General features: G+C 41.4%; 3 protein-coding genes across 9 annotated transcripts; 2 read left to right on the forward strand and 1 right to left on the reverse strand.

Annotated features, from left to right (window-relative positions):
• Positions 1–24: 24 nt before the first annotated feature.
• marf1 (meiosis regulator and mRNA stability factor 1) lies at positions 25–17,523 on the reverse strand. 5 transcript variants are annotated; one of them, XM_023422029.1, is made up of 27 exons: positions 17,445–17,523; positions 16,696–16,901; positions 13,801–14,697; positions 13,431–13,593; positions 12,994–13,208; positions 12,428–12,545; positions 12,164–12,336; positions 11,312–11,830; positions 9,930–10,084; positions 9,365–9,526; positions 9,060–9,246; positions 8,711–8,889; positions 8,473–8,553; positions 8,094–8,333; positions 7,836–7,955; positions 7,540–7,721; positions 7,157–7,377; positions 6,856–6,998; positions 6,593–6,726; positions 6,257–6,459; positions 5,668–5,895; positions 4,780–5,019; positions 4,395–4,646; positions 4,157–4,217; positions 3,957–4,058; positions 3,507–3,674; positions 25–3,014 (listed from the first exon to the last, which is right to left on the reverse strand). In XM_023422029.1, exons 2-27 carry the CDS (start codon positions 16,849–16,851, stop codon positions 2,830–2,832), a joined length of 5,484 nt encoding a protein of 1,827 aa, XP_023277797.1. In that variant the 5' UTR covers positions 16,852–16,901; positions 17,445–17,523; the 3' UTR covers positions 25–2,829. The 5 variants fall into 5 exon arrangements, with proteins under 5 accessions (XP_023277797.1, XP_023277798.1, XP_023277796.1 ...); XM_023422030.1 differs by having other exon boundaries at positions 11,312–11,443; positions 16,696–16,906; XM_023422028.1 differs by having other exon boundaries at positions 16,696–16,906.
• A 1,081-nt stretch (positions 17,524–18,604) lies between these two features.
• Positions 18,605–23,848, forward strand: LOC111666650 (pannexin-1). Its single transcript, XM_023422032.2, has 6 exons — positions 18,605–19,049; positions 20,954–21,075; positions 21,270–21,469; positions 22,177–22,678; positions 22,790–22,949; positions 23,061–23,848. Exons 1-5 carry the CDS (start codon positions 18,869–18,871, stop codon positions 22,937–22,939), a joined length of 1,155 nt encoding a protein of 384 aa, XP_023277800.1. The 5' UTR covers positions 18,605–18,868; the 3' UTR covers positions 22,940–22,949; positions 23,061–23,848.
• A 759-nt stretch (positions 23,849–24,607) lies between these two features.
• LOC111666596 (nuclear distribution protein nudE homolog 1) lies at positions 24,608–26,544 on the forward strand. Of its 3 annotated transcripts, none has more exons than XM_087178187.1 (5): positions 24,608–24,768; positions 25,161–25,285; positions 25,373–25,526; positions 26,031–26,179; positions 26,364–26,544. In XM_087178187.1, exons 2-5 carry the CDS (start codon positions 25,200–25,202, stop codon positions 26,527–26,529), a joined length of 555 nt encoding a protein of 184 aa, XP_087034313.1. In that variant the 5' UTR covers positions 24,608–24,768; positions 25,161–25,199; the 3' UTR covers positions 26,530–26,544. The 3 variants fall into 3 exon arrangements, with proteins under 3 accessions (XP_087034313.1, XP_023277741.2, XP_087034314.1); XM_023421973.2 differs by having other exon boundaries at positions 25,193–25,285; XM_087178188.1 differs by having other exon boundaries at positions 25,198–25,285.
• Positions 26,545–27,934: the final 1,390 nt, after the last annotated feature.

A 27,934-nucleotide genomic window follows, 5' to 3' on the forward strand; every position in this document is an offset into this window, starting at 1 on the left:
AAAAACTTAGAGACAAGGCAGACGTGATGCTTGTGAAATTTATTAAACGGAAATCTTTTTGGTCCCTTCAACAATGTTAGACTGTTACAACGACTTCTGGTGTGGTGAGGCAATAATACAATCTGAGTGTGTGTGTGGGGGGGGAGACATCAGTGAGTCAACTGTTGAGCACGTAAACAAAATATTATCACAAGGCAGGAGATTTAAAGACACTGCAGTGAGGACTAAAGGAAGTTCCTTGAAATTATTCTTTAACAGTAGATTGCAGGACTGCAGAAGCGTCATGCAGTGCAAAAACTGAATAAGTAAGACAGAGTGACATACAGAACAAACAAAGAGGCCAAGACAAATATTTTTTCAACCTTGCTCCCAACACTAAAAATAATTTCACATGTATTTCATGAACCAAAACTATGCAGAAGTGCATATTTTGACAGGTACAATAGCTTCTCACTGATGTAACCAAATGTCGAGAGAAGGCTTAACCAGGGAAGTTAAATATACATGTGAGTTAGTTGTCACTGCGGTACTCTGGGGAGTGCTACGGTTTGCTCACATACACAAAAAGTAATGCATCCCTACCACAAAATTTAAATCTAGGCATTTCTTGTGAGCATTTTCTATTAGCGATTCTAAATAATTATTCTGAACTGCTCATTCCCTCATCAAAGAGGTTTCCAGACAGCCAGTAAAACATTGTAGAAGAGGCGAGCCATAACAGCCCTATTTAAAAACATTTAGATTGGTGTTTCAGACATTTTGATGCGTTGGCAGGTGGAACGTCTCAGCATTAAAAAGGCACCGAGTCAAAATCAAGTCTGACAAAGAAAACTCATGGTATAACACTGCTAAACAATGATACTGCACAGAAACTGATTAAATGGGCTTTTACCCATTCTTTGAACTGCGGCACACTTGGGTCGTGCTAAACTTCAGGGACAGCGACATTAGTTGGTGGCAACTGAGCAGCCAGCAGCCTTGTAAACACTTGAGACTGAGGAAAACGGAGAAAACCAACACACATCAGCAAGTAAAAACTTCTCTACGTGGGATGTTAGGGATGGGGGGTACGATGGCAATTCCTTTGGCACCGCGGCAAATACAAGCCATTGTAAAAGCCGTGCAGATTCCAGAGAGCCGCAGAGGGTCCTCTGTGTGTACGTCAGACTGTTCAGGAGGCTACTTAGAGCCCCCATGCTGCTCCACAAACCGCCGATCGCCTCCTGTCCCATCTCTTTTCCCTAAAACTCACAACCATTCGCCTTGTCATTAAAAATCAAAAACTCAGGAGTGCTCACTGCTCCCCTCGAACTCATCAACTCAGACGGTGTGGACACCATCACTGATACAGTGCCTGCCAGCAACAAGGTTGACTCAAAAAAACCTTGCGCATTTCTCTGGCAACTGCAAGAGTGACGCCAACTCTTAAGATCCTTAAAACATGGTGGAAATAAAAGACTGATCTTAAAGAATGTATTGCGATCATCTGTTCCCGTCTGCTCCTCCTGGGCTTACACCATGCATAAACTCATTTATGCACACCATTCACATTTCACACCACCTACTCCAGTGTAAACCACAAACAGACAAAATATAGCTAAGAGAACACAAACACCACTGGCTGCTGGCTAAAGACTAACAATCAAAGTATATGTCAGTTCCTGCTGCCTGAGCACACACCTGGCTGGAGTTTTAAAGAGCCACCTTTTCTCTTTCAGGCCTTCATTAGTGGCTTCGGAGAGACAAGCCAAAAACTTTGCTATAAATTAAGTCAAAATACTACAAGAATAAAAATTCCTGAGAGCAGTGTTTGTCGCAACATCAAAACCTTTCGATCCAAACTTTAACTGTTCAAAGGCTGTTAGCTTCTATTAAAGAAGACATAATCTGAACAGTTCACACTGTGGTTTCTCTCCAGTTCCATCATTGAATTGCCACCAAATACACCACACATTTAGGCCAAACTCCTCCACAGACTACTAAATACTCTGCATTATATAAAAGGAACTGAAAATACTGTCCTTAGGCTGCTTTACAACAGAGACAAAAGATGAGAATATACCTCAAAGAGAAGCGACCTCTTCAGAAATCTACAGAGAAGACTAAAAGAATTAATCAGTCAGGGGCTTATCAGCCAGTTTGGTTGACATGTCTATGGTTACCCACAAAGTAAAATCTCCAAAATTTGAAATTAGTTCAAAAATGAGTTAATGTCATAAATGAAATCTTCTATTTTTGGGAATACAGCGAAGTAATTTCTCAATATGGTTCATGAACAAAACATCAACAAATCTTCAGTTATTTATGTGGGTAGCTAAAATTTTTTTGAATTCCACATAGAAAACCTCATCCCTGGCATTTCTCCCATTGTTAATTTATACTCTAAACAGTGACAACTAACTCAATGTCATTCATTATCTGTAAGCTAACGTGCCTATCGTCACAACGTGACTCTAAACTGAAGATGCACATTTGTGGGATTGTAAATTAACTTCTGTTGGGATGAAATCAAACAGTTATGGTAGATGAATTTGGCAAATTAAAGAATTGCAGAAAATCTGCAAGAAGAAAAATCATAGCTTGGTGAGCATCACTGGAAGAACACACTGAAATAAGCAAAGAGTAACAAAGATGGCGGATGAACAACAAAGAAGAAAGCAGAAGAATGCAACAGCCTGTCTGGATGTAGAGGGGACAATACCAATGCTCTTCTGGGGTTAATTCCTGTACTGTGTTTAGTGTAGCCGGTCAACTCTTCCATTTAGAGTTACACTATGTGTGAACTAGTATTGCTTTGTGTGCATGAGACTGGATGTGTTTGTGTGAGGATCAGAGGCCTGCTGTGAATGAGAAGTTGGCAGCTAGCTTGATTCTGCTGCGTGTAGCTCTTCTGCTGGGACTGTCCATAGACAAGGGGGTCTTCATGTTGGGGGCGGTTGGAAGTTTGGTGACTGCAGAGTCTTCTGTGCTGTCAGTGACTGCAGCAGCTGCCACCTCAAGTTCGTCACGCTCGTCTGAAATCACACAAGTACAGACTGAGCTTACGCCTCATGAAAGACAAGAAAGGTGCAAATAGATAGATGTGTCATGTACTCATTAAAATGTATTTTTGTTCTAGCATGCAGCATCATTTCTTGCTCTTTACTTGTCATCCTTTTTGAAAACCAGATGCCCCTAACGCACACATCTGTGCCAAGGCACAAGGAAATCTACACATTTTTTATTTATTTATTTACTTTTTTTTAAATAAAATCACCATCTGGATCATCATCAACATACATAGACAGCCTGACTGGCTGAGGGGGCTCACAATTTTGTGAGATTACTGTTCAGGCTTCAAACAAAAAGATACAAGACAACAACAAAAAAAATATCAATATCATAGTCAAAGCTAAGAGTGACTGATTGCTGGTAAAAACAAAATCTGCTCAATCTGCAACAGTGCAACAACTACTATTAATTGATATGGATTTAAACTCAAAAACAAACACAACAGTAAAACTGACCTGTTGGTGGTGGAGTTCTCTCCTCAAAGCGAATCAGGTCTGCCTGCTGGAGGAGAACGGGGTCGGGGTGAAGCTGAGGCGATGGTAAGCAGGATGGTACAGGACCACACAGCAGGTCCACTGGGGACGTCAGACACAGCAGCTCAGACTCTGCAGCTTCATCGCCTCCTGGCAGGTAAAACAAAGATCTGGACTCAATTTCACTGATATTTTAACTGAAAAAGATTTACTGACAGCAGATCTGCCTTTCTAGATGTTGAAGCATAAAAGAACAGGTACAACAGATAAATACAAATGTCAGCTTTTACTGCAGAAACAAATGATGGCAGTACAGGCAAACACAACATAAAAATGTTCCCTTGTACTTCCATAACACTACACAACTACTTCATTACATTTCTTATGTGAATAAATCAAGTCTTGACTAGTCTATATAAAGACTTGCGTTACCTGGACTCTGGGCTCCAAATGTGTTGCTAACGGGGCTGCCTCTCGGGGTTTCTGTATTCTCTTCTGGCTGGGGGCTGTTGGGGACTGAAGAGCTTGTCCTTGCTAAACTCAACACACATACAGACAAAGCCATATAATGAAAATCACTTCCTTGACTTGACTTTAATTAATGGAATGAGAAAAAGACACATCAACTTTACCTTTCATATCGTTCTTCAAAACGATAATCCTCTTGTGACCATGTCCTTTGATCCACACCACCTGATGATGACAAGCCCCAAAACAATCAGAGACAAAATTTACAGAAATGAGAAACTATGAACTGTACAAGATTACAAGCACTATCTCATTAAAAATGTCCTTATCTGTGGACAGGCACCAAGAACATGTTCAGAACCAGATTACTATGATCAAAGTATCTACTGAAATTATTCCCACCTGTGGGATGGCACTGAGCAGCTCATCAGTACTGGCGTATCCGTAGGAACGTGGCTCAAGGCTGCAGCCTGTGAATTTTTTGTAAGCTCCCTGGAACTCAGTCAGAAAGATCTGGTTGTAATGGTAGGTGTGGAGCAGGGCACGTATGTTACGGGCAAACTGGTAAAGCCTGGTCAGCCTCACCCACTCCTCACCATGATCAGTGGCAGTGTTGCCAGTTTTACAGTCTTCATCAATCTCCTCATAGTATAGCTGTTAAAGAAGAAAAACCACAACACTGTCAGTTGTGCCGGCGGAAATGATGTCACAGACTGAGAATACCGTGAATGTAAAGCTTCCTTAAAAAGAGTTTGTAGGACGAAGGTAAAAACACAACTTTACTCACCTCCACGAGGTAGGGCAGACTCTTGAGTAGCTCACTGAGGGAGAGGAACCCATATTCACATGGGTTGAGCAGGGCTGCGTGGACAGTCAGGTAATGATGGCTTAGCTCTTCCACCTTCAGACCCTTGGTGACCTGCTCCTCTTCCTGGGACATGAGCAGAGCCAGTAGTTGGGATGTCAGCGAGCGCAGAGACTTCCTGTTGATAAGCTGTACTTCCCGTCCCTCTGAGCCATCCACCACCTTGAAAATGGAAAAAAAAGCAGTGTTTGTTTATTGGTATTTAACTACTGTATAGTAGAGAACACTGGTCTTACTAAGTGAGAACATTTCTGTGATTTTCCCACGTACATTAATACGCCTAACAGTGATGCTGAATGTGCAACGTAAACTTTAACCAGGGAGAATAGTTGGTGTTGATTCAACTGCTTGATCATACTGGAGACTGTAATTTGTATAATACAATTTAACAGCACCACAGACTTCATTCTTCATAACTATCAGTTGAAATACCTCTCTAAAATGGTCTCAACAGAAGCCGACCATCATCATCACTTTCATGAAGGGAGGGTTTATTGTAGTTTCAGTAAAATGCACATAATAAATGAACAACTGACTGTAATTTATAATGAAACAAAAATATAACGACTCTTGTTGCATCAAAAAGAATATTAAATTTATGAAGTATGCATGACTACAGTTTTATATAAATTGACTTTGCAAACATAATTTCAGTTTGATTTTTGATATTTTGTGAAACTAAGAAACAGTAAATTTTTTACTGGATTAATTCTAAATAAAAAAAATAAATTCTGACGTTTTATCCATTAAATTAACTAATTAAATAAAAAAATTAAAAAAATCTAACAAATCCTTCAAGGTGTTCTTTACCTTGACAACATGGCAGAGTTTGGTCAGCAGAGCTGGCAGGGAGCTGGCATCATAGTCCTGCAGGCGTAGACCGTAACCAAAGGTCTTGCTGTACTCTGTGAGCAGCTGGCAGACAGGAAGGCTGGAGTTTTTCTGAGCCCGCAGCAGCTTGACCAGCTGAGCCGCCAAGGCCTTGATACGCTCCACCTCTGTCAGAGTCAACACTTTCTCCTCACCACACTCCAACACCTGACACACGTAGGGAACATTACATGTAAATTTGCTTTCAGAAATGATGGAATTGAATTCGTAAATTTTAAGCACAGAGCAGATATTAAACTGGAGAAAAAGTTTATATGACAAAGAACAAAAAAGGTAAGAACAGCATGATCTGGCCCAGTGAGAATTGCCACATTCCTCTTGGCTACACCACATGGTGGGGCCATTGTTACACACCAGATTTGCTTGTATACTCTCACCTCAGTATACTCTTGTGCCTTAGATTATTTACTGCCTATCTACACAAAATGATCCATCAAAACTTTCTTATATTGAGAGGTCAAGAAGCACAGGACATTTTATTGTATACTAATACACACATTTTACTCACCATCAGTACGTCAGGGATCGCCTCAAAGAGTTCCATGAGCTTGGTGAAGCCATAGTAGCTGAGCTTGCACTGACGACCAAAGTGATGGTGATAGGTGGGGATGAACTTACTAAAGGGCATTCGACAGTGAGGCTGGTGACGAAGCAGGTCCACCACTTCCTTTGCAAACTGCTTGGTACGCTCCATTTCCTCCACGGTACGCTCTGAAGGCAATAAAAAAGGGAAAAAAACATTTGTTTAGATTTCTTCATGCTGCTGATGTTTTCATCTTAGATTATCCTCATAACATTTTACAATACCCAAATGTATTTTCATTTTATATTTTTTTGTAATGACCTCTTTTGGGAACAGAGATGACCGTGTCCGTGGTGTGGTGTGTTATGGTAATAGTGGTTTCAGGGATCTCAGTCATGAGGTCCATCAGGTCACATATGCCATAGTCAATAACCCTCCAGTCTCTGGAGAAGCACCTGAAACACAGGGTAGAGAATACATAATGCACAACCATGACAGTGATGATCCAAACTCTTTAGACCTCTACAAAACACAAAAAGACAATGTGAAAGTTTCATCTACAGCTCCAAGCAATGTTGACTGACCAATGGTATGCCTGCATGAAGTCCTTGATGGCCACTTGTTTGCTGGCTTGGAATTTGAGCAGTTTGAGCAGGTCTTGGGTGAAGCGCTTCACTTGAGCACGATGTGTCAGGGTCAGTAAACGCTTGGTACCCATGCCCAAGATCTGTAGGTAAAGAAAATTTAAATTAAAAAATGCAGTATGACAGATAAAATAAATAAATAAATAAAAAAGTACAATTAGGACTGGTAAAAAAAAAAAAAATAAATAAATAAAAAAATAAAAAATAATAAATCATGCATGATCCTCATTATTCTCACTACCTGCAGAACGTGTGGCACAGCCTCCAGCAGCTCCAACAGTTTGGAGTAGCCATAGTCAGAGACACGGCACTGTTTGGCAAAGTGATGGTGGTATGAGGGTATGAACTTGCTGATGGGCATGATGCAAGAAGGCTGACTCTTCAACAGGTCAATAATCTCTCGGCTGAACTGAATAAGCTGAGGGTTGCCCACTGGACTTTTGCAGCGCTGAATCCATGGCTCTACATTTTAAAACAAAAAAAAGAAAGAAAAAAAAAAAAGAAAAAAGAAATACCTTATAAAATGTGTGAAATATGTAATATGTATATCATAGATAGACTGAACTATGTAGCAAAAATTTCAACAACCTAACACAAAATTGTGAAATTTGTAAGTGTTCCTACCAGTTTGGTTTGGTGCTGGTGGTTTGTTGTGGATCCACTTAATGACTTTAAAGCCATTCTGAGCTGTGACTATTGTGATACTAGGGACACAGGTAATGAGGTGCTCCAGGGGAACACCACCCTCCAATGTCTCATTGCCAAGCTGCAGTGGGCTGAATTTTGCTGCATAGCAGTCTGGAAAACTAAATGGAAAATATACATTATTGATTGTATTTATATTGTGTGTAAACATGTTTTTTAACATAAAAAAAAACAAAAAACAAAACTTGTGCATGGATTTAAGAGCTGGTTGTCACCTGAGTAGTGGAAGGGTTCCCTCATGTGACTGCAACAGACTGTGGACCTCAGAGGCTAAGGTGCTCAGAGACATCACAACAAATGGGATTTTATAGGAGTCAGGGTCAAAGTCAGCCTCACTACAAAAAGACATAGAGAAGAGATACTATCAGTGATGGAGACAGGTTTGACAGTCAATTGAAGTTGTATAGTTTAGCTAACTGTGCCTAACATTGACCCTATCACGTGCATTTTGTAGGTGATTTGAACTTGAGTACCTGAAGTCCTGCTGTGCATAGTGTTGTCTGCAGACAGGTTCATGGTACTCCAGCTCCTCAAACACCACGGGGCTACCACTAGCAGAAGAGGAGCCTTCCTGGGACTGGGAAGATCCCAGTGGACTCTGGCGGATTTGGCTGCTGGGCAGAAGGCACACAAGCCTTGAGCCCCCCTGTTCCCGCACAGCCACCACCTCTGGTAGTCTGTAAAGATCCCCAACCACCAGCTTACGGCAATACCTGGGGAGGGGATAAAAAAAAGCATATACTTTGGCAGCACAGACTTCTTTGTAATGCTTACAGTATTTTGGAATAGCCATACTCCAAGTGTATTAGAAAAGTTGGAAGGCCATAAGTTGACAACCAGTTAGTTACTTACTTTTTCTCATAGATCTCTGTGAACTTGAACAGGGGAAGACAATTGGCAGGGGCATCCTGAAGAATGCTGATGATCTCTGTGCTGTATAATGACAAAGCTGAAATTTACCATCACAATCCAAACCAGCCAAAGAGAAAATGTATTAATAAATCTGAAAATGTCTTCATGTCAGAGAATCAAAGCAAGCTGTGACCAACATATTAACCAAGCCTCCAGTGTAACTCAACACAAACTGTACCTGAGCATGGCAAGAGATTTGCTGCTGCCACCAGTGACCAGAGACACCTGAATGCGCTTGCTCCCAATCTTGTAACGGTGCAGGCCACTGACAGCGCTGATAGCGTGCTGTAGGGACAACATCTGAACTGTGGCCTTCAGCTGATAGTCAGTGTGGGGGCTAAGCTCCACAGCTTTCACCTAGACAAAACAATAGCAGGGAAATGTTTTGAGACAGCAGTTAATCTGATTTCAAACAGAATATCTGACACAATTATTTTAAAAAGGAAACATTGAGAGACTTTGTTCTTTTAGACTCAGCATTTTGTCAAAGAAGATAAAGGCATTAACTTCACTGGAACAGGGCTTACCCGTCCGTATCGAGAGAAGGTGTCATGCAGTGTTTGCTGCAGATCTTTGCGCGACATCCTATAGTCCAGGTTGCCCACCTGGACCTCGGTCCCCTCTGAGAACGGCTCAGGTGGACCTTCAGGACAGGGGCTGCGAGGGGCAGCAAGAATAGGTGAGGAGCGGCTGGACAGGCAGGGGGACACACTCCTATTGTTGGAGAAGGAGAATATTGCATCTAATATCAGAAAGATCAGTACATTTAATATTATGAGGCTTTATATGCTCTAAGCCAACAAACATGAATGAATTAAACAGAATATGCGACCTGGAGGACCAGGAGCCCTGGGAGAGGACAAGAGGACTGAAGCTCCTGTGCAGGTTCAGCTTGCTGAAGGCTGAGGGTGTGCTAATCTGGAATTCCCCTGAACTCCTGTCACCTTGTTCTACAGGGGATTCAGTCAAGCTGCGAGGATTGGAGCCCTCTCTTCTACATGGAAATATGAAAAAAAAATGAGAAGGACACATAAGGGCAGTAATGTGCAGTGCTTCCAAATGCTTTGTTGCACTGTTGCTGGTCAGTATGGTCATGAAAAAAGTTTAAGGAGCCAATTATCAAAGGAGTTTTTTAAACTTGTTATAAGATCCCATTCATCTCAGGCTACATCCACATTAATACGTTTTGGTTTTCAAAACGCATCACTTTAGCTAAGTTTACGTGTGCCGTCCAAACTACTCCAGAATTTTCGAGCCCCTAATACCTGTCTCTTATACACATCTAATTTGTGATATGGAGCCAAAACAGTTGTCTGGATGGAGATCATTTGTTTTAAAACCAAAAAGTATAAGTGTGGCTGTAGCCTCAGAATCAAGTCCCCTTCCCCTGTGTGTACCTCCGCCTGTACATGGATTCTCCAGTGAGGCCAGGTTTGGACAGCTGATCCATGGCCCCGGTCTCACCATTACTGTGGGGGGAAGAGGAAGCAGCACGCCCTTTATCCAGTTGGTGGAAGCCCATTCTGGACTTGCCCTCGAAACTACCCAGCTCCTGGATCAGACAGATGGCAAATATTGAGAAACATTGACTGGTTGGATTCTGCTGATGTGTGTGTAAATGCATGTGTATGTGGGATGGTGAAGAGATTAGTTAAATTTGTTAGTGCATATGAATAGAAGCTCAATACAAATAGTTATAGAAAAGCACAATATGATGTTCTATGGTTTAACTATGGGTGCACATTTAAACAAACACCAGCTGATTGTTATTCATTTTGTACATCTTAGTTCTGTCGAAGGTATTACTTGCCAGTACTTTACTTACAGAATTTGCTGAACTTGAATGTACTGTATTAGACACAATGTGCTCTGCTCTGATTAAACAGGACTATGACAAGAATGCTGCAAGGCTCAAGGCCAAGCTGACAGCCAACAGGATTGCCATTGTGACAGCTTCAGAAACCTTGTCATCATCATGCTGTAGCTAACAAGTACTGTACTTCAGGCAGCAAGCACACAGCCATGAGATTGTGCCTAAAAATGCGTTTGAAAATCATGAACCAGATCTATAACAGAAATGTTACTGCAGTTCTGATTGTGCGCCGTTTGTGTTATTAGTCATACGGACCTCTATCTGTACAGAAATCTGTAAGTTACTTTAATATTGCTAGTGTTTTCATCTTTTCCATCGATTTAAGTGCCAAATGATATTGGACAAACTTCAAATTGAATTTTCTCTTTACTGTAGATTTTAGTCTAACTTTACAGTAATCCATTTATGGGTCATTTTCTCCAGTCTGTCGCACTGGTCTGTCAGATTACAATCAAGCGACAAAAAGCCAAGTCATTCCAGCCAGCAGGTCAGTTTTTCATAATGAATAACTGCATGGAACAAGATCAGCCACAGATAGATAGTGGCATGGAGCAAACTTTGGACAGAACATTGAAACTGGCTACTCACATGCAGCAGTACATCAGCACTGATATACTGGACAAAACACAGACAGAAAAAGGCATAAAAGCTAAGGGCTAATTCATGCGTTAGTATGATGAATGACCAATGAACATGCAGGACAACGGGACACATGAAGCACTGCCAACAACATACATGCTAGCAAAGGCGGACAAATGAAGCAAGCAGCTACAAGCCGTTAGTGTCAAAGCAGCAATCAGAAGGACACTGGGGAGGGGAAAAGCTACTGCGATTTACAAAGCAGCCCACACAAGGATAGAGGGCAATGGAGGTTAAGGGGAAGCAGGCACTGATGAGAGTGCTGACCTGACGGGGCTTGGCTGGAGCACCACCGGGAGGCCCACTGCACCCCCTCCTGGGGCTGTAGGGCCTTTCAGGCACTGGGCCAGGGGTGTGGCACGGGCGGGTTGCTCGCCGTGGCCTCCTGGGTGACCTGGGCTTCTCCAGGGGCAGAAAAGAGAAGGAGGATATAGATGGGGGAGGGGCGAACACTGAATCCTGGGATTGATAGGGTTGGGGCAGAGCCTGAAGCAAGTGATGGGGCTGAGATTGAATCTCAGGCTCAAGACTTGCATCGTCTCTGGGCCGTGGGGAGAAGGAGAGGCTGATTCGGCGGCCATACACATCCTCATTTTCCATTCGCTTGCGGGCACGCGCAGCTGCCTCAGGGCTGCCAAAGCGGAGGACTGCTGTGCCCTGGGACATGCCCAGCACCTTGCCACCACAGTTGTCAGACAGGCGGCGGAGCCTGAGCTTCACAGCGTTCCGCAGGCTCTTGTCACAGTTGACAGGGAGGTTGTGCACATAGAGGAGGTTGAAACTGGGCTGAAGGAGGGGAGGAAGAGACAGCGCGCCTGTCTGGTTTGTATTTAGACTTTTATTAAAAAAAAAAAAAAAAAAAAAAAAAAAAAAAAAAAAGCAGTAGTCTTCCTGACTGAATGGCTGAGTGCTACAGATTAGGAAAAATGGTAATGACCCCTAAAAGAAAATTCAATATAATCAAATTCACATTCCAAGTGCCTCACTCTCTGCCCTCTTGAACCACCCTAAAATGAGATTCTGTTCGATTACTTTTGCCAGCATGAACTTACCTTATTTAATACAGAATATGATCAAAAAGTATTTTTAAGTCTGACAGAAGCATTTTTTGAGGCCTACCTGTGCTTTGACAAGCATTCGCGGTGGCAAATCAGCGGTGATCTCCTGAAAGGCCACGTGGCGATGGGCGTGCTGTAGAAGGGCTGAAGATGTATGGTTGCCATGCACCAGGATTACCTGGAAACCATGGCGATGACGCAGGTCACTCAACTCACTTGCAAAGTTCACATCAGCTGTTACAAAGAAAAGATGACACTTGTTAAGGCAAAGTCCTCTGTGGTAGCAAGACTGCAGCCGATTAATGTGAATCTGAGCTGAACTCACAGGACACTAGTACAACAGTTGCAGGGGCAGTGTGGGTCTCAGCGAAGCGTCGCAGGCTCTGGCGAAGTTTGTCATCCGCAGCATTCTTGGCTGTGGCGTTGATATGGGCAACAGTAACCTGAAAAATCAAAATTATATTTACAGTTGGAATTTTTGTCTTTTTTTGGTGATAATTAACATTAACGTACAACATAATTTTATGAGCTTAACTTGAACATGTAACTAACTTTAGTGACAGTGTTAAGTTGTAAGTGGTAATTTCATTGTATTTTTCTGAAAGCTTTAACATGCATCATCAAATTTGGTGCAAAATGAAATGGAATAATATGGAACAGTATGAAAATGCCTCAGGTCAGTTAAGTCTATTATTCAATGACCATCTTAAATGGAATATGTACTCCTGTTTTGACCCTAGTGCTCCATCTGTGCCCAACATAAAACTGTAGCTCAGTGGTAGAGAACTCTCCAAACAGGGTGTTAATGACACTCATTTGTATTAGTGCAACCATGAAAATGTTTCACCAATACTAGTTTTTTTAATGATAATAATAATACATTTTTGGTACCTGGCAGTTGTTAAGCTCCTGGATGACAGCTTTACTCTCCTTGCTGATGTCACAGACGCAAATGAATTCTGCCTCCCGATGACCCTGGAAGAAACGGCTGCGAATACGCTGGACCACAGCTCCAGCAGAGCGTCCACTGGGAACACTGCAGTTCTCAATGTCCCAGAAGACACCAACTGGAGGGATGTTCTCAGGACCACTATTCTCTGGTGAACCTGACACACAGTAAACAAGCATTCTAAAACAGTTTTGTTTTTATTTTTTTAAAAAAGGTAACATAACAGATTCAAATTAATTAATTATGTCATTGTTGTTGCAGTTCATTTGGATGGAAGAACATTTCATATTCAAATCACACTAATTCCATAGAGCCTGCTGTTTCAAACAGTCCAACCATATCAGCAAGGATTCAAAATTGTATTGTAGAGCCCACTAACCATACTTCTGGCCAATCTTGCCAAGGCTGGTTGATGGCATGAGCATCATGCTATCAGAGGAGGTGCCACAGCCATTGCAAATCGGGATAGGGATAGGAGCAGTCTGGGGAGCAGGAACATTGGGCCATATCTTGTCTGACTCTGATGCCAGACCGTTCATTGGCTGCAAATAGTCACATATGAAATCAACTGTCAGGGAAATCAGAAATAACGCTGACAACAATAATATGCAAATGTTTTTTGTAAGAACACAAATACAAAACCCCAGTCTGGGTTTGCTTGACTGGGGTCATCCATGCATGTAACAGTTACCTAAAATGATCTTCATACTAAATAATAAGCCACAGGGCACAAAGAGAACTCTACCAACCTTCAAAAAGCACTCTTGGCAGTAGTGCGCCCCCTTCACACAAACCGTGCGTTCTACATTAAGGTGCATAGGATTAGAGCAGAAGTGTGCTGAGGTGGTTGTAGTAGTGATGGTTGTGGGGGTTGGGTGGTCACCGAGTGTGCTTCTCTGGGATCTTCTGGCTGATGGGCTGCAGTCCATACCACAGGTGTAGTAGCCAGAAGAGGCCAGGCAAGAGCCATGCAACGAAACAGGTAGAGTGGAAACAGAGGGGAGAGAGGAAGCCAAAGGAGCTGAGGAGGGAAAAAAGCTGGGTTGACTGCATGGAAGAGGTGCAGCTGGGTAGGTGTGGAGAAGTCCTGAGCAGCAGGGGAGGTAGGGGTGTGATGAAACAGGCTGAGAGGTAGCAACAGAAGAGGGCAGTTGAGGTTTGTAGCCAAGACTGAGCAAAGGATCAAGAGTTTCACCTTCTCTTCCACAGCTCAAGTTATTTTTATACTGATGAACAGATGAGGTTACAGAGCAAGGCCCAGACCTGCTAATACTGCTGTTGCTGATGGGTGCTCCCACAGAGCCTGGGGCGATATAGAGTGACACAACACCAGCAATGCTGCTACTGCTGCTACCAACAACACCTCCACCACCCAATAAGCCATAGCCGTCTGTGCTGCAGTAGTCACAATGAGTGCAAATGCTTACTTTAGGGGTTGCCCCCTCTAGTTGCTGATGTGGTGGCTGTTGTTGGTGGGAGCCTTGTGTAAGCTGAGGTGGAGGAGGTAAGCGGGGATGAGGCAAAGGGAGAGGGGCCAGAGAAAAGGGCTGGGATGGTTGGGAGGAGGACGTATGGTGTGGTGGAGGAGGAGGAGGAGGGACATCTTTCAATTCCAGCACAGGCTTTCTGCTCTCCATGTAATTTTTCTGGAAAATAAAAAAAGGACATGACCTCTCATAAATTCTGTGGATTATTTTGGTTGGTGTCGAAACAAGTTTATGTGAAACAAGATAAAATATACAGCACCCTCACAGTAGGGGATAACTACCCTGCCCACCAGTGTGGTCATGCAAGGGGCAGGACCAAATTCCAATGCTCTCCAACCCTCAACAGAGCTGTGTCATCACTATCAATAGGCTGAACATGCCATCCTTACACAGGTGACCAGAGAGAAGGCACCATTATTGAAATTCTCAGTGTTCAGCTTTTAGTCATTTTGTAGCTCCTATGTACAAGTTGCTGAGGTTTAGAGTTTACTTTTTAAATTCCTTTTACCTAACAGACAATCTCAGTGTTTTCTGATCCACCAAAATATGGACATTTTTTGTGCTTTGGCACCAGGTAAGTTATAAATTTTGCAAGAAAGATGTAATAGAAGTAGATGTGGTCACAGTATGAACTGGTTAGGCAAAGAGGTGCAAACCACAAACCCATATCAATACAAGGAAACACCTTTTACTTTGCTGTTCTGTCACACAGTAAACTGTTATTGTTATGTCTGCACAGCAAGCTCTGATCACAGTTGCTCAACTACATGGAAATTCCCCATGAGAAGAGTTTAAAAAGATGATGCATTTACACTGATAATTGTCTATTGCAAATACAGTTTCCTTTATTCTGTAATGTAAAAACATTTAAAAATCAGAAAAGGAGAATAATCTAAGAACAAGAGCTGTCTGAACCATCACGCATCTGACTACATGTCTGTGTGCAGTCTATGCTTGAAGTTATTTGGACTGCATACAGATATATTGGGAAGAAAAAGTAAGTGAACCCTTTCAAACTACCTCCATTTATGTAAAAAATTTGTCCTCCAATATGGTCAGATCTTCATCTAAATTACAATTATGAACAATCACAAGCTATTTTAGCTGATAAAATACAAATCATTGCATTGTTCTTGTTCATACTGAAATCATCAAACATTCACAGTGTAGGCTGGGAAAAGTATGTGAACCCCACAGCTAATGGCAATAACAAAAGCTAACTGGAGTCAGGAGTTTGAAGATGTGGGTTAGAGCTAATTTGTCTTAAAACATAAAAATATACTCAAGCATTCACGAGAAACGTCTGCTGACGTGAAGCATGCCTTGCAAAAGAATAATCTCAAGAATTTAGATCAAGAATAGTTGATTTGCGTAAAGCTGAAAGTGTTTCAAAGTCATCTCAAAGAGTTTAGATATTCATCAGTCCACAGTCAGACATGTCAGAACATGTAGCACTCTGTAAAATGTGTAAAAGGAATATGAAAACATCATCCCAGAAGTGAAGCTAGGTAAGGGGGGCACCATAATTTGGGGCTGCTTTTCTTCCTCTGGGCCTTGACATCTCACCTTCATCAAGGGGAAAATGAACTTCCAAGTTTATCGAGGTATCTTACAGGATAATGTTAAGGTTTGCTTAAGCTCCATAGAAGTTGGGGGATACATCAGGACAATGACCCTAAACATCAAAGTAAACCTACTATAGAATGACTTCACCTTTTGGGGTGGCCCAGTCAGAGCCAGGCGCTTAATCCAACAGAGATGCTGACCTGAAAAGACATGCTCATACCAGACATCCCTGAATATAGCTGAGCTGAAGCAGTTCTATATGGATAAATGATCCAAAGTTCCTTGTGCAGGTCTGACTAGCAGCTACCGTAAGTGGTTGCTTGAGGTTATTGGTGCCAAAGGAAGTTTGACAAGTTATTAAATCCAAGAGTTGACCTACTTTTTCCAGCAACATAGTGAATAATTAATGGGTGCGTTAAAAAAAAAAAAAGACAAAATATTTAAGTTGTCTGTGTGATATTAGCTTAGACACCCTTTGTCTACATTTGTTACTTAGATGAAAATCGGTTCACATCTTGTAACCAATCAATGCAAAAAAACAGGTTATTCCAAAGGTTTCGCATACTTTTTCTTGCCACTGTAATTACCTACTTCTTTATCTGTATGATGAGGGGTGGTTGTCTCAGTGGTGGAGAAGCAGTCTTTGAGTTTCCATAGCAGGGTTGAGGCCTCTGTTTTGGGGTGACTGAGCCATGGGAAGGGACTAGCGCTGCATATGGATCTCTCCTTTCCCAGTCTTTCCATCATACAACCCAGAGAGATCTTTCACCATACTTTCATCTCTCTTCTCTCTCATTCTTTCCTAGTCAGAGGAAACGAAAGTTAGCCGTTGGCGAGGTCATTAGTTCACAATGAAGTGAAACACGTTTAAAGTCCTTACTGACTCATCTATTACAGCAACGGTCTGGTCGTGAAAATGTGTTTAATTCAACACAGCTTCGTGAAAAAAAATCAATAAAAAAGGGGACAAACCTGTTTACAAACTTGGCAAGTCTGGACTGTTCATGTGAGGCTAACAAACGCCGCAGTTATGTTTTACCAAATCGAACCAACAAGCAGCTAGCTTACCGTTGTCTCTCTACGTGTATGAACCATTGTTTATGGCGGAATACTCGCTTATTCAACTAGCTTTATGCTACAACTGAAATTAGCCAATTTAACGTCAACTGTTTGGCTGGAGCTAGCGTTACATTTAAGCTAACAACAGGAACCATTAACGTTACATAGCTTGTTTAGCAGACACATAGCTGCCCCTACATGCTGCCGTTCATTGTCTTTAGGTAACAAAAAACTTTTTTCGGTAATAGCGAACAAATTTTCCTGAACTGTTATTTAGATACCTGAGAAGGTCTCGTCTTTCACATCTTCCTCAAAGGACTGTTCCGTTCCCCTCTGTCTGTCTCCCTGGAAACCTGCACCTTTTTGTAACATAAGTCTGCCAGAAAGCGAGCACGGTTGTCGCAAATGTTATTGTTATATCTATTGAAAGATAAACAGGACCCGCATGCTGTTATTTACAAAAAGATGTATTTTTTTTATTTAGAGCTGCAATATACTAAAAAAACGTCTATTTGATCAATTTAAAGTTTGTAATAATCATTTTGAGTGCATACATTTGGTACATTGAATTTGCAGTTTATAATTTTGCATTTGATCAATAATATATCTATGACAATATGTTTATTTAGCCTTTAGATAGGTGTCCCAAGAAATGATCATTAGACCTTTTCCATGATGTGAATTGTTTTCAGATGGACGCACCTTTCCAGGTTAAAATGACAACGTGTAGTAACTGTGCTCAATGAGATTTCTTTTCTGTAGCAGTTCATCATCGTCTACATTTGTTTAGATGACCATTCACCATTGGATAAAATACCCCGGTATTTTAGGTTTTTTCTGAGCTGGACATATTTTACAATTTCTTAAAAGTAACCATATGTTAAAATCAGTGTTGGAAAGTAACTCAGCTCATTTATTAAAGTACAGTTTTGAGTATTTCCATACTAATCTTCTATATACTACTCCACAATATAACACAGTGAAATAATGTACTCTTTTCCCACTGCATTTTATAGCTAGTTACTAGATTCTTTTCAGATTTTCATACAAAACAAGCATTAACATATACGGTATGATAACTTTATAACACAATTATTTGTTGCAGATTAAACCACGCAACAGTATTTAAAATCATCAAAATGAACTCTGCCTCGACCAAATGCATCAGAAATGACCCAGTTCTATAATGTAATGATATAATACTCTAAAAGGATCACAGAAATTTTATTGGGTGGTTATTGAAACTTTTATTGAACACCTGGATACTTCCTGCACTACTGATTGAAATGATGATAAAAAGTGAAAGAGCAGAACCAACCAAGCCAATTTTAAAACGAATTTAATTAGAAACTCAACCTACTTGAAATAAATAAAATTTAATTGACTTGTGTACACTTTGTGGCTTTAGATGCGCTTAACGGCTCAGCGGCGCCCCCTGGCGGCTGGCAGGCAGCCCGCTCCTCCCTGCTGTCCGTGAGGTCTGGGGTACAGTTACGGGACAGCAGGTTCAACCATCAGTCCCAGTAGTGAATGGAGATGGGTAAACAATAACGGCTCCGTGTTTTTATACATTATGTACATTTCTCCACAGCGGGGACTCTCTCACTAGTTTCAACCTCAGACGCAGTTCGCTTTTGGTTTATTGAAAAGAAACTGACTTTTCCATCAATTACTACACAACACCGGCTTTTTGTTCCCGTCCGTCATGGCGATTGCCCACGTAGCCACGGAGTACGTTTTTTCCGATTTTTTGTTGAAGGACCCCACGGAGGCGAAGTACAAAGGGCTGCGTCTGGAGCTGGCGGTGGACAAAATAGTCACGTTTCTAGCCGTGGGGCTGCCTTTGTTTCTGATCTCGCTCGCTTTCGCTCAGGAGGTGTCAGTAGGTGAGTTGTTACTAATTGTGAGCATCCTCTGAGAGGTAGCCTTCATCATCTTAGCTGATAATCCTTTGAATTCCACCATGTGGAATAAAAACATAGGCAATATAGATCCTGGAGGAACTTCTTTGTCTCTCCCTCAGCTACACAATAAGTGCTATAGTACATTTGTTTCATTGAAAACCACTCTTACATGCTGTGGTGGATGGATGAGGCACGGTGATATGTATATGCACGGGATTCAGTAAATGTCCAGACACAGAAAGAGGTGTGGATGCTGGAGAAGGTGTGGTTTCAGTCTCCACCCTTCTGCTTCTCTCACGTCCAGACACACAGTCACCCACACACAGCTGCTGCTGGAGCTGCTGATAATGATGATGGGAACTTTGGGCAGCTTCACATACTGACACACTCTAAAACATGTAATCGCGACCTTATCTATAGATAAGAAGGTGCCATATGGACTGGTGTTACACAATTAAACAGAAGGTGATATACTCAGCTCCACTAGCAGTTCAACAAATCTACATAATCTTCATAGGCCACAACACCCACAGTCTGTTGTTGTTTTCATTATCTGCTACTGGTGACGCCTTGCTAGACATACTAAAACAGGATGGCGAGAGAGATCTTTCATTGTGCTTCCAAGACATTATAAGAGAGACATTATGGCCATAATCCCAACATTGATTTTCCCTATGAAAGACATTACATCAACCACTAATGGAGAGATACTGAGAGTAAGAGGAAGGTCTTCTAAACTGAGGAATATGAGATGTGAATCGGCTTTCCTCACAGCAGACATTTCGACTTGTCATTGTGGCTAGAGCACATGTGTTATTAATAACATTAGCTATGTCTCCATTCAAGTGTCCCAGTAAGTGATGACAGTTTGACCATGAGACATGAAACCTAAGCACTTAAATGGAATTCAGCCGTCATTCATTTAATTCTTTACACCTGTGCTTTTCCTACTGCGACATGTCCAGATGTCTTCAGTGAAAAAGGCCTATGGCACAAAAGAGGATGTTGCTTGTTTTCATACATTATACAAAACACCAGAGACATCAGACTGAAGTGTGGCAGCAAGACATGATAAATTAGATAATTAAATAATTAGCCATATCAAAATAATGTATGAAAATACTTGTAAAGCAATTCAGCAGATCATTTTCCACATCCCTTATATTACATTACATTTATATTATAAGTTAAGCAAACTGAAGTCTGAGTGTTGACTCCTAGTATTAGAGCTGCAACGATTAGCTGATTAAATTAGTTGATTGACAGAAAATTAATCAGCAATTACTTGGATAATGAGTTAATAATTTAAGTAAATTTTGAAGCCAAAATCTTCTCAAGTGTGTAATTTGATGCTTTTTTCAGTATAATGGCAAACTGAATGTTTCACTGGTGCTCAAACCAAATATATGAATATATTTAATATTATTATTATTATTATTAATATTATATGATATTTAATATAACTGATATTACTGTGACTGATACTATAGATGATATAACTGATAGTTGGTGGACTATATGTCATAAATGGAAAACACCCAGAAAACTGAATTTCTGCTGTGAGGATGTGCTCGGTTTGTTTAAACCATCAATCTGTCACACGTTCTTATATGTGACAGCTTTGTGCTGCCAAAATATCACTGTCTGTTGACTATCTGGGTCATTTGTGAATTATAAATTCCTGACTGAATTTCCTATTGTACCCCCCCCCCCATAGTAGGGCATGGCATAATTACTGACACAAAGTACGCTGAAAACCTCAAATTAGGCCCTGAGTGCAGAAGAGGGTCAAAGACAATTGTTGCAGTGTTTGTTTCTTTATGCTGACTTACCAAAATGCAGTCATACCAGTCAGCTGTGACTGATTCTTCACTTCCCTCATCCAGGTACCCAGATCAGCTGCTTTGCTCCCACTAACTTCTCCTGGAGACAGGCCGCATACGTGGACTCATTTTGCTGGGCTGCAGTGCAGCAACAAGCTGACAGTTCCCCACTATGGCTGCACAAGGTACCGACGTCACCTCAGCATACACTGCCAGGGAGAATGATGAGTTTGATGAGTTTGATCATTTGCATGTGGAATGTCTTCATACTGTTAAGACTTAATAGTATCCAGAACAGTTTCCAGAAATCAAAGTTTGACTTAGTCCTCTTAATCTTACTTGTTGTTCTTCTGTTCTGTATACCCCCCCCCCGACTCAGTTCTTTCCATATATCCTGCTCTTACTGGCCATCCTCATGTACATCCCGGCCCTGTTCTGGCGTTTCACTGCAGCTCCGCACCTATCCTCTGACCTCAACTTCATCATGGAGGAGCTAGACCGCTTTTATAATCGTGCCATCAGACTGGCAAAAAATCTGGCATCCATAGATTGCAAGGATGCACCCGAGGACACTCAGAGGTACACACCATTTAATCACCTGCCACCAATTTTACCCCGTTTCCCTCTTAGACATGTGATTGTGTGACAATAACATTAATTTATTTTAAAAGCAATTACTTTAATTTAAAGTGTTTTTAATGCTTCCTGTGAGTGATTTGTTGACATGTTGAAGATGATGGTCTACAGAGTTTACATATGGTACACTACCTGTAAAAAAGTATTGTGGTCCATGCTGTTCATCATGTGTTTCACAGTTTTTTTCCCCCGCTGATGAGAGTGGTGAGACTGAACCAAAACAGTGAAGTAACTGTTGCAAGCTGTAAAAACCAAACAATTAGTTGAATGATGTTAAAATGGTCCATAGAGTGGACATTTTCTCTCTTTGGTGCCACCCAGTGGTAGTGTGAAAGAGGATACAGTGACAGAGAGCAATGCTTACTGTTGCTCCCCCCCGATGAATGGTCTGAAAACACATGTATAGCCCTTTGCAAGACTGCTGCTGCAGCACCAGGACTACTCAAATTTCTACAAACCGTAGTCCATCAGAATATTTTGAAAGATGCTATAATCATCAAAAATCTTCACAAAGGGGCTTAAAATTGTCTTATTCTAATTCAGAGTCAGGTGTTTCTCTTGTTTTATGGAGATGGTGTGGTGTACATTTCAAAAGAAGTGAACTTGTTTTATTTTGTGCTAAATGCCCATCTGCCTTAATTCTGCAACAGTGCTTTGGACCTGACCGAGGGCTGCTTCAAATACCCTTTGGTGGAGCAGTATCTGAAGACCAAGCGCTTCTCTCACTCCCTTGTGGTCAAGTACCTGGCTTGCCGGGGCCTGACCCTGCTGATCCTCCTGCTGGCCTGCCTCTACCTTGGCTACTACATCCAACTGGCCTCCTTCACCGATGAGTTTCCCTGTGACCTGCGGACAGGAGTGCTGAAGAACGACAGCATGGTGCCGTCCGCGGTCCAGTGCAAGCTCGTGGCAGTGGGTGTCTTCAGGCTGCTCAGCTACATCAACCTGGGGGTGTATGTGCTTCTAGCTCCACTGGTGGTGTATTCTGCTCTTGGACCAGCGCGTCAGAGCTCCAACTTCCTCCGGCCTTATGAGATGCTGCCAGGATTTGGTGCTTTGGGTGTGGTAACGCCCTTCTACAACGATCTCAGTATCTATCTGCTGTTCCTGCAGGAGAACCTGAGTGAACTCAAATCTTTTAAGTGTCTGCAGGTGGGTCACAGAGCTGATACTGTAGGTCTAGCATGGTGGTTAAAATATGCCACTTGTGTTTGCTGTTGCTTTTTTTTTTTTTAAAAGGGTGTTGAAATGTTTTATTCACAGGTGCTTGAGTTATTGCAAGAGGCTGGTGATGAGGGGTTTGACACCATGTGCCTGCTACGAACTCTGGGTCAGGTGAAGACGGATGTTTTAGACAGTAAGAAGACGTGCCAACGCAAGGACAACAAAAAAACGAATATGGCTGAAGAATGATTCCTATAAGGTGAAGAAGCACATTTACTCTGTTTTGTCCAAGTGAAATTAGCAGCACAATACATGCTGACGTCAGTGTAATCAATCGATTTCAACTTAAACTTGTTTGATTTTCTTCCAGATCTCTCTGCCTTGTTAATAAATAACTGACCTGATAAAGTGAAGCCCTGCTGTGATGGAGAAGAAGTGGGAGCAAACCCTGTGCACTTACTTTTACCTAAATTGCTGCCCATGTATTGACCTACAGCAGTGTTAAAAGAGAAAAACAGAGGTGGCCTATACTCACACACATTGTGTAGTTTGGCCAACAGATATTTCACTTTTTAGGTGAAATTGAGTCTTATTTTTAATATATGTGATAACCCTGAAATTAAATTCCTATGTCTCATTTTTCTGTTGTACATGTTACCTTTCTCAGGTTTCTGAAATGCCTTGCAATCATTGTTTATAATAGAAGCCATGTTCCTTGGACTGAAATCTGTACATTAATTTGCCAGGTTGTGTTAAAATGAGAAAGGTTTCTGAACACTGGGCTTAGATGTATTTATAGTCTAGGTGTAGGAATAAGGTGTAGAGATTGGTGAATGCTTTTCCATCCAAAGTAATCCTAAAATAAACATGAATTGTTAGGTATTATTAGTACTGCTGGAGCACCTTTGTCTGGACTGTAAAGCATGTGGTTATTTGTATGTAAATGTGATTTTAACAACAGCAGACTACTGTATGTACATGTTGAAAGTCAAACAAGACTCTGGGTTGTCCAAACTGATGGCAGCTCAGCATTTTACATAAAAGATGAATGAATATTCTTTCAGGGAATAAAATGTAGTTATCGGTTACTGTCAGAGGTATGGTCCTCCTTGTTGTCATGGGCCCTTATACAATTAAAGAATGTTGTTCTTAATTATATCAATATGAGGTGTTTCATTTCATTGCCCACCTTTAGATACTAATATTATATATATATATACACATATAACACTAAACATTAATATAGAATATCCTCATACTAATGTTTTCCTAACTTTTTCATAAACTTGTCCTGGGGATGATGAGATGAAAAACATGCATAGTAAAATCATTCATACCTGATGTAGAGGACATTCCGGTGTTTTTCCCTCATCATTCCAATAGTTCCTCATTACTTTCATCCAATCAGCATTTCCAAATATGCACCCAGTACAGGAAAGTTATCCTAAGGGATTTAATTCCATTTCACTCTCTTTGTCAAACATACAGAATTCAGGAAAAAAAAATTGTGACCACTAAACTAGAAATATCTGTACAATATAATGTAATGCAAGTAACTGTCTTTAAATAAATATGATGTATCTAAAGTTCAGTTTTAGTTGAGACTTGATCTGAGTCTGTTAGACTGAGGATTTACTTTACTGTTTCTATTTTGTTCCTCTATATCTGTAAGTGATGATGATGAAGGAAATATTATAAACCCTTACAAAACTGAAATCAAAAACAAGTATTACCTTTAACTTCCACTAGTTTTACATGAAAACTTCAGACATCAACTCTTAGCTCGATTAGACAACAGCAGAGGACAGTAGTTTTGGCTGCTCCGCCTTCCGCAGCTACAAGTTCCTTGAATAATATGATTGGATAATCTTTGCGTTACGTCATCTGCGTTGTCCAATGGAATCCGAGAATCGAAGCCTCGTTTATATTTGGTTGTTGAGTCAAGCACCGTTGCAATACAACGGAATAAGAGATTAGTTTTAAGTTACAGAAATTGTTGCTCGATCCGGAAAATTTATCCTTATCTCGAAATCCATTCCATTAGCAGTAGTATGTTTTAATCGCTCCCTTGTATTCAGGTGAGTCTGCTTTGTTTCTGTTTATCATTGTTTAGGGATAACACATTCTGGCTAAGACGCTTAGCTAGCTACATTAGCTTAGCTGAAAAACTTAGCCCAGGTATGTGCAGTGTACAACGCCACGATTAGCTTTAAAATGTAACAGCGCTTTCACTTCCCGTTTTCATATTTTATTACTCTGTAGAAATAAACACAAACCATATTTACGTAGTCATTACTTGTCTCAGCCTTCGTATTCCGTGACAAAATGCATGGTGGCGGTGACTGATTTTAGCTAATCTAGTTAGCATTCGCCAACGACAACAGTTTGGTGGTGTTGAATTATGAGGATGTACGTGGTCTTATGGCAGATGAGAAGAGCAGGAAAGGTTCGAATATGATTTATTTTGTAGTTAAGTATCCCATCCCCATCATCCTGACTCAGAGCAGACATGGTGGAGCCAACAACACACAAGTTTGCATCCCTAGAAGAGGAGCTGGGCTTCTGGAAGGAGCAGGCAGAGAGACATCAGCAAAGGTAATAATATAAGGCTTAAACTTTAGCTATATACATGTCATATAGCATGGGAAAATTTGTGACTTGTGAAGCATTTTTTGTCATCAGGGCAGAAGAGTCTCAAGAGGAGCTGCAGGAGTTTCAGCAGATGAGTCGAGACTATGAAGCAGAACTGGAAACAGAGCTGAAGCAGTGTGAGGGTCGAAACAAAGAGCTGCTTTTGAATAACAACCGACTTCGCATGGAACTGGAAAACATAAAGGTAGAGCACCTTGATTATAAATAGGCCTTAGCCCCTACAGAGCTGGGAAGTACTCTGGTGCTCCAGTTAGTGATGTCCAATAAAGATGTTATCATCTCTCAGACAGAGAAGCCAGCAAGCAAACAGACAGACACACCCACACTCAGACAGCTTGTAGCCAGCCCAAATTCAGCATATCATTGCCACTGCCACTAGGAAAATTGCTGCCTAGCTATAAAGCAGCTGATTGCTATTTTTGTTCAGTGGTCCACTGGGGAAGAGAACATTAGTGGAAGAAATGAACACAGAATTGTGCCAAAAACTCCTGATTGCTGAGAGGTTGTTGGGGACAAGGAAGCATAGAAAGAACATCCAGTAGGATGTTTGCTTTACCCACTGTCCAAATAAATACACAGATCCTTCATTAAAATGTGCTTGCCGCTGCATTGGCTTATAATCTGCCATGACACAGCAAAACTGACATTGTCAGTGTCAGTTAATTTGATGCCTGTGTGCTGTTTACAGGAAAAATTTGAGTCCCAGCATTCTGACGCTTTGAGGCACATCTCAGCCATGGAGGAAAATCTCGCAGAAACCACAGCAGTTAGAGATCACCTGCAGAAATACATCAGAGAGCTTGAGCAGTCCAATGATGACCTGGAGAGAACCAAAAGGTCAGTGTCTTAAGAAATCTTATGTCGTTATCACACCAATTCACTTAATTGTCAAATGACTAACTAACTGGCTGACTTTGACTGTGGTGCACATACGCATATATAGAGTTAGACCAAAGAATGCAAAGTCTATAAACACAATGACTGTTAAGATTTTTTGGCCTATCCTCTCATTTTATCCCAGGGCTACCATCATGTCTCTGGAGGACTTTGAGCAACGGATGAACCAAGTCATTGAGAGGAATGCCTTTCTTGAAAGCGAGCTGGATGAGAAGGAAAACCTGCTTGAGTCTGTTCAGAGGCTCAAGGATGAAGCCAGAGGTATACACACAAATGTACACTCACTGTAGCCTCTCAAGACTGTCTGTTTATGCCCTGTCTATCCTTCCTGTGTATTTAGTACCTGATCTATGCGCACTTGTATTCTGGTATATGTCTGTACCATCTAACCCCGTTATACACTTTTTACACCAAAGTTAGATAAAATGTCATGTCTCATCCCTGGGTTGGTGCTTCTTAAAACATATTGAGCACAGGCCCAAGTGCAGCTCACTCTCCGCAGAAGGTGTAGCACCAGTGTTTCTGGTTCAGCAGCAGTGTGCTGGGCAGGTAACAGGTCTGTCTACAGTGTTTCTGCTCAGAAAGACGTCCCTGCATGGAAAAGGGGTGAAAATTAGTTTGTTCACCTAGGTGTCATGGTTACACCACTGCTGATTGGAGCTAAATACCTGTGGCTGCTGCAAACTGCAGAGGCATTTGACCAGGGCCTGAATGCTAATTGTACCCTTTCACATTGACAACAAAAGCCAGATGTTAGCGGGTTTTTTTGTCCAGTGTAAAAGGGGCTTTAGAAAGTTAAAGGTCTAAACCAGTGTTTTTACATGTTTTAGCTATTTAATATTGGTTAGATATACTTTATGATTTTGAATTGTGTTTTTTCATCTTTGGAGACAGCTGCTGCTTTCCATTAATTTCACTGTGGAAAGAAAATTAAATTAGTAAAGTACGGTTGTCCATCACAGTAAACATCAGTGTTTCACATACATTGATTAATTCGTGGCAGCCCAGCATTAAAGTATTTACTATTTCAAATGGGTAAAATTTTATGTCATTGTAGAGCTGCACACAGTGCATTGATTCATTCAGTCAGCCCCTTCTTACCTCCCTCAATCTCTCTCCCTCTCTCTTTCTCTCTCTCAGGCATAAAGAGTGTCTACAAACTTAAGAGCATCCCCCCTCCTTTTCAGCTAAAACTACAAAAATAAATCTAATTCCGAACACTGAACATCATATCTGCCTTTATTGTTGACGTCAGCTGCCCACCCACAAACATTTGGCCATCAGATGCCATTGGGCTGTTGTTGAGGGTCTGTGTCTGACCATCTGTGGCTTATCATTTTAGCTGTGCATCTGTCGCAGTATGCACTAGTCAACTATTATCACTGGCTTTTCAGTTGAATGAGCATGTTGAATTGGTGATAGAGGCAGTCAGCGACGACTCGCAACACTGTCTCATTTTTTTTGCCTCTGGCGGCAATGACAGGGCAAAGAAAAGCAAATCTTATCATTGTCAGCGGCATCTTTTTATTAGCCGTATTCTCAATTTGGTATTTTTTAGCGGTCAGAAGGAATCAGATTGTTGGTTTCTGTCTTTGCTCTTTTTTTTTTTTTTTTTGGGAGTCAAATTATAGACTAGAGATTTTCTCTTGTGCAAGTGCAGAATGTGACTATCAGCAGTCACCTGGCCCTTGGCTG

This window comes from Seriola lalandi, unplaced genomic scaffold (assembly GCF_002814215.2).
Source record: "Seriola lalandi dorsalis isolate HSWRI2012SDOR001 ecotype SW California unplaced genomic scaffold, Sedor1 jcf7180002054678, whole genome shotgun sequence".
NCBI lineage: Eukaryota > Metazoa > Chordata > Actinopteri > Carangiformes > Carangidae > Seriola > Seriola lalandi.